The sequence below is a fragment of the Neolamprologus multifasciatus genome, chromosome 4, assembly GCF_963576455.1.
Source record: "Neolamprologus multifasciatus chromosome 4, fNeoMul1.2, whole genome shotgun sequence".
NCBI classification, from domain to species: Eukaryota; Metazoa; Chordata; class Actinopteri; order Cichliformes; family Cichlidae; genus Neolamprologus; species Neolamprologus multifasciatus.
Window position 1 is genome coordinate 311,026 of NC_140442.1, and position 6,319 is coordinate 317,344.

General features: G+C 45.9%; 1 protein-coding gene across 2 annotated transcripts; it reads right to left on the reverse strand.

Annotated features, from left to right (window-relative positions):
* Positions 1-1,896: 1,896 nt before the first annotated feature.
* On the reverse strand, positions 1,897-5,707 carry LOC146519328 (SE-cephalotoxin-like). Of its 2 annotated transcripts, none has more exons than XM_085156160.1 (2): positions 5,599-5,707; positions 1,897-3,809 (listed from the first exon to the last, which is right to left on the reverse strand). In XM_085156160.1, exon 2 carries the CDS (start codon positions 3,805-3,807, stop codon positions 2,200-2,202), a length of 1,608 nt encoding a protein of 535 aa, XP_085012286.1. In that variant the 5' UTR covers positions 3,808-3,809; positions 5,599-5,707; the 3' UTR covers positions 1,897-2,199. The 2 variants fall into 2 exon arrangements, with proteins under 2 accessions (XP_085012286.1, XP_085012287.1); XM_085156161.1 differs by having other exon boundaries at positions 5,575-5,599.
* Positions 5,708-6,319: the final 612 nt, after the last annotated feature.

Below are 6,319 nucleotides of genomic sequence, written 5' to 3' on the forward strand. Positions count from 1 at the left end.
AGGAGATAAAACAGACTGAAGTACAGCGTGACCACTGATAGACAAATAAATGATTGAATCAGAACCAACACACTGCTCGGCCTACAGATCAATGACATCAACATCAACGTCCATGAACTACAGGACTCCTGGCCTGACCAGGTAGCTCTTCTGTGTTGTGCCGTCCTCTTAGCCAGAGGTTGTTTATTTCCCCGATGTATAAATCCTGCCAATCCTCCTGCACTTAACAGCGTACACTATGTTACTCTGTTTGTGTCGGGGGACCCGATCCTTGGGGTGGACCTATTTTTGGCACAGCGGGTTTTGGGGTTTAAAAGCCACAGAGATGCAGTGTTCAGAGAAAATTAGTCTCAACTGCTCCTGACATGTATGGGATCACTACAGGTTTTGACTTAGTCAGAGGTTTCCTTCTGTCCTGGATCAGCTGGAGCTTTCTTTTGGTGCCTTCCCAGCTTTGACAAAAGTCCAGCTGGGAAGGCACCTGCCACTTTTCATATCCTCCCTGGTGAAGTTGATGTGTCGGTCCACTGAGTTAATGTGATCCGTGAAATGTGAAACGTCCGGACATTTGATTTTCACCCAGGTGTCATCCATATATCTGAACCAATGACACACATCAACACAATAAGCACAATGTGCCACACCCTCCGTGAGGTGTCATCTCCACATCACTACTTGCAAAACATAACAAAACATGAGGCAGGAACAACTATCCAAAATCAAATGCTCAAACACAAAATCCATCTTAACAACAAATTAACGTCGAGACCTATGAAACATGATCACAAACATTTAAGACTCAAAACCATGTTGTCTCTCATGCTTCTCGTTTATATGTCAAGGACAGTTTTTCTGGGGATTTATTCACTTTTATTGTTGTGACAGAACGTCTGAGTTCTGCGTTGCCCTTCTGGAGATAAACTCTCTGATCTCCTGATGGAGCATCCCTAGGATATCCAGCTTTGTGTTTATGGACTCTAAACCAGCGGTCTCCAACCTTTTTAGCACGACGGACCGGTTTATGCCCGACAATATTTTCACGGACCAGCCTTTAAGGTGTCGCGGATAAATACAACAAAATAAAACTAGTACCGGTACTGAACAAAAGAAGATTTATTCATAACACACGTGAAAAGACCCAGGAAAATGGAGTTAATGATAAAAACAATAACAAAATAACGCTGAAAACCGATAAAAACCCTGAAAACCAGACATTTCACACCTGAGCCTCGACTCTCGCGGCCCGGTACCAAACGACTCATGGACCGGTACCGGTCTGAGGCCCGGGGGTTTTAAGTATATCTGTAGCCAAATCTAAACCAACGGAGGAAAAAGTCCAAAGGCTGAGCCACCGTGTTACCTGTACATGTGTCGTTGCATGTGTCCTCCTCAGCATCCTCCTTACAGCTGATCGTAGACCAGCACAGCTTCTGTTTCACACTGACTGTTATCAGCTGCATGAAGAGGACATGATGTCTTTTATTTGACAGCATTAGTTTGAGATAAATTATTTGAATTTGAGGAGCAGGACTGCACCTCCTAACGTGTCCTCTGTCTATAGATCACATCGCCGGCCCTACAAGCTGTTCGTTTTCCTGCCCCACCCTCCCTCCCCCTTTTTCAGTTCTTTCACTTGTCATTAGGACACGGAGGTCAGCCCCCCAGAGGCCTTCCCAAACTCCAGCTCACATCATGTTCAAGCCATCTGACTTTCTCTACTAAAATGCTGTCAAACCAAAGATGAGGAAGTCAAAGTGAAAGATTTTCACCGTTTTTTGCAGCTTCCAGAATGACTTCACGACGTTACTCTGACCCATGAAGCTTCAGTGGACGCAAACATGAAGGAGAAAAGCACCTGTTCCAAGTGGATCCCAACCACAGCCATGGTTTCAGATATTTTAAGAATCAGACACAGTCCAGGTGTCTTTATTTGTGGTCACATAGTTAATTACTTTCATGGCAAGCACAAAAAAACATAACAAATACATCGTTAAAGCATGACTGCCTTACACAGGAAGGACCTCAGCTGGTCCTGACTATTTGTTGTCATGTTTGCAGTGGACTGCTGTGTCAGCGCATTTCATTCTTGAACAAAATCAGTTTTGCTTTATTCTACTGATGCTTTTTTCATGAGCTACAGAGTTTCTGTGAACTTCACAGTAATTTGGTTTTTAATGAGTGCACGCCGATCCTCCAGATTTAGTTCGGCGGTGACGGCGGAGCTCTCTGCACAGTAAACCCTACATCTATTGGCGGAACAGTGGTGTTCATCTTGTGTTCACACCTGTCTCCCAGGTAACTGTCGGGGCAGTCGCACAGGTGTTGGTTGGAGTCCAGCAGCCTCTTGCACTGTCCCCCGTTCAGACACGTATCAGGATTGCAGACGGCAAGTGACCGGGAGTAATGGATGCAGATTTGACCGAACTCATTAAGGTCACCGAGAAATAGAACAAATGGTAAACTAGGATACCAAGCATACTTCGAACATCTGTAGGACTTCATGGCTGCTGGGACTTCCACTAAGTCCTCCGACACAAACTGGATGCTGTGCATCACCTTTAAAAACTGACCTACAGAAACTCCATCGACCTCACGGTTGCAGTTTAAAATATTCTGTGCAATTTGATCGCAATCTTTCTCCCAGTTACACGAGTCCAGCTCCTTTACCACTGCTGCTGCTTTAGTGTCCTGCTCTTCTTTCAGAGTGTAGCCCACAGCCACAGTGACACTGTCCACAGGGATCTTTGTCATATTGTAAAATACATAGTCCGTGTTTGTATCAGTGTCATATACCACCACCACCCAGCTGTACCAGTTGTACTTCCGGTCCAGAACCGTCTTCACCTGAACAGCGATGGCTTGCTTGTCATTAGCACTGTGAGCTTTGGCGGTCTCTATCACATCGTTCTTCATGAACTGCTCATAGTTGGTCAGACAGAACTGTACAGCTGAAATCTGAGCTTCAGAGACTTTCTTGAACATCTGCGTGTGTTCAGCTTCTTTGGCTGCTGTGTTTAAACCCAGGAGTTTCCAGTAGAACTGGTTGACTAGCATCCCCTTCCACAGCAGGCTGCTTAAATACAAGTTGTATTTTCCGATCTGACTCGTGTCACATTTAAACTTTCTCTTCAGGAGTTCGTTGATGTTTCCGCTCAGAGACGTGCTGGTGACTGTCAGGTAATGGTAAAGGTTGGTCATACCGGTCTCAGCTCCCGTGTTCTCATAGTAGTTGGTGAATATTTGTACCAGTCGCTGTTTGTCCTCAGCTCGCATCAGCTCGCCACTCTCTCGAAACTCGTTGAACTTCCTCCAGGCGTTGAGGATGCGGAGTTCATCTTGAGAGTAGACGCTGATGTAGCTGAACCACTCTACGTCTGTTGCCAGGTCAGAGATCTGGATGGAGAGTGAATCCATCTTCCTGTTTACTTCAGCGAAGCCTTCCTTCACTGCATTCAGCACTGGGTCGTCCTGTGGGATGAAGACTAGGACCATGCTGATGACAGAGGAGGCCACACCTCCGATGCCAGGTGCCAGGCTAGCAAAGTTTGAAAGGCTTTTGATTACACCTACCACCTTATCAGGGTTAATATTTTCCATCACGTCTTTAAACAGAGACAGAGAATCTTTGACAACATTCAGAACTTGATCAGCTCGGTCTCTGCTGTCTTCAGGCAGGTTTCTGCGAGCCCTGTAAGGTGGTGAGAGGTCAGCTTTGACGGGGTCACGGGGCCGAGCAGAGGAGGTCGTCCAGTAGAGAAACAGCAGTGAAGCCAAGAGCATCGAGGCAGGCCACCAACGGGATGCCATGGCTGTAACACACAACATGAAAGTCATTTCTAAATGAATGTGCAGCTCTCAGGTTCACATCCATAAAGAATAACTGTGTGTAAATCCTGCAGCACCAAACACTTACAGGACAAACGAGACGAGAGCTGCGTGTCTTTGTTCGCTCTCAAAAAAGTCTCATCGCTTCATCAGGAAGCTGTCAGATACTGCCAAACCATTTCAGTTTTGTGATATTATAAAAACGTTTTAGTTCACTAAAATATAAACTTGAAAAAGTGAAAAATAACTGAAACAGTTACAAATCCATGTGCGAGCGAGCCAGCCCACATGTGTCTGCACACTTTCAGGATAAAACAAGTAAAAACACCAACAGGAACTTTAGTAAAACTAAAAGACAATCAATAAATGACTTAATTACAATTAAATTACAGGCACTAAAAATAACATTTGAAATAAAGGAAATTATAGTTTAAGTTTAACTGCTTTTATGCTTTGATTTTGTATTTGTTTGCCTTTCTATTAACTCCCAAATTCATTTACTTTGATCCATTTAGTTTCCTATTTGTTCCTGTGATTAATGCACGTGTTCGATTCTGTTGATCCAGTTATGAAGTCATTCAGTCGTTTGTGAATCCCGGTCAGCGTTGTTGTTCATTTGTTCATGACGACTGTGTTTAGTCTGTTCCTTCCCACTCCATGCAAGGCCACCTGGGTTGGCTGGCAGACTGTTTACTTAGCCTGATAGGGTGAAGGACACTGTCTCAGCTGAACTATGGACACGCACATACACACACATACACTTACACTGATAAGCACACACTCATCCCCCTCCCTTTCCAAACGCCTTCGATGCTTGTTTCCTGCGGGGGAACACGGCAGGTCTGTGTGCCGGGCTGGAATGGTGGCGCTGTGCAGGGCGGCTACTGTGTTCGCTTCGGATTACTCCTCACCCCCCACCCAATCCTGTGGCTTGTCACGTCTTTCACAAAGTTGTGCTGTGGACATGTATGTACTTTTTGTGCAGAGGAGTTTTTTGTTTCCTGTTCTCATGCTGTCCTCCCATGGAAGCACAGCATGAGTAGAGGTCTCTTTTTTCCTCTTGTACTTTCCCATTGTAGTGTACATTTCAGTGTTTTTCTGTAACGCTACCGATCTCCGACCTGTATCCCCATGTGATGTCTGTGTTGTGTGTGTAAGGTCGGGGGGGTGGGGGGGGGTCCCATTTCACTGCAGTGCAACCTGCATGTGGCGAATAAAGCTTTGATTGATTGAAACAGCATCAGACTGCCAAACACACACACACACGCACACACGCGCACACACACACACACACACAAGTGCACACACACATACACAAGTGCACACACACATACACAAGTGCACACGCACACACACACACACACAAGTGCACACACACATACACAAGTGCACACACACACACACGCACACAAGTGCACACACACATACACACGTGCACACACACACACACATACGCACACACACACACATACGCACACACACACACAAGTGCGCACACACACACACACACACACAAGTGCACACACACATACACAAGTGCACACACACACACACGCACACAAGTGCACACACACATACACACGTGCACACACACACACACATGTGCACACACACACACACATACGCACACACACACACATACGCACACACACACACAAGTGCGCAAACACACACACAAGTGCGCACACACACACACACACACACAGATGTAAAAACCTTTAAATGACGTGTTTTCATAGGTTAGCGTACGTGCAATAGAGTGAGGAAGCAGACCTGCAGAGAGGTCCGGCTGATCCTGTTCGCAGGTGTTAGTGGTTCAGTCGTGAGGTTGCTGCAGTCTTGGAGAAAGAAAGTTCTGAGCTTGACTGTGCAGAATCAGCTGTTTTTATGGGCTGCTAACAGGCCACACCTTCCTTTCTGTCACATGACTTTTTGTGTGGGGCAGCTGGAGACTGTTATGGATAAATCATAGTGATGAAGGAAATCGAACTGACTGCTTCATGTTCACTGGTTCTAAACACCAACCACAGCAGCTCGGTCTCTGCTGTCTTCAGGCAGGTCTCTGCGAGCCCTGTAAGGTGGTGAGAGGTCAGCTGTGACGGGGTCACGGGGCCGAGCAGAGGAGGTCGTCCAGTAGAGAAACAGCAGTGAAGCCAAGAGCATCGAGGCAGGCCACCAACGGGATGCCATGGCTGTAACACACAACATGAAAGTCATTTCTAAATGAACGTGCAGCTCTCAGGTTCACATCCATAAAGAATAACTGTGTGTAAATCCTGCAGCACCAAACACTTACAGGACAAACGAGACGAGAGCTGCGTGTCTTTGTTCGCTCTCAAAAAAGTCTCATCGCTTCATCAGGAAGCTGTCAGATACTGCCAAACCATTTCAGTTTTGTGATATTATAAAAACGTTTTAGTTCACTAAAATATAAACTTGAAAAAGTGAAAAATAACTGAAACAGTTACAAATCCATGTGCGAGCGAGCCAGCCC

Coding starts and splice junctions, on each gene's coding strand:
- LOC146519328 (XM_085156160.1), bottom strand. CDS start 3,807: ATGGCATCCCGTTGGTGGCCTGCCTCGATGCTCTTGGCTTCACTGCTG.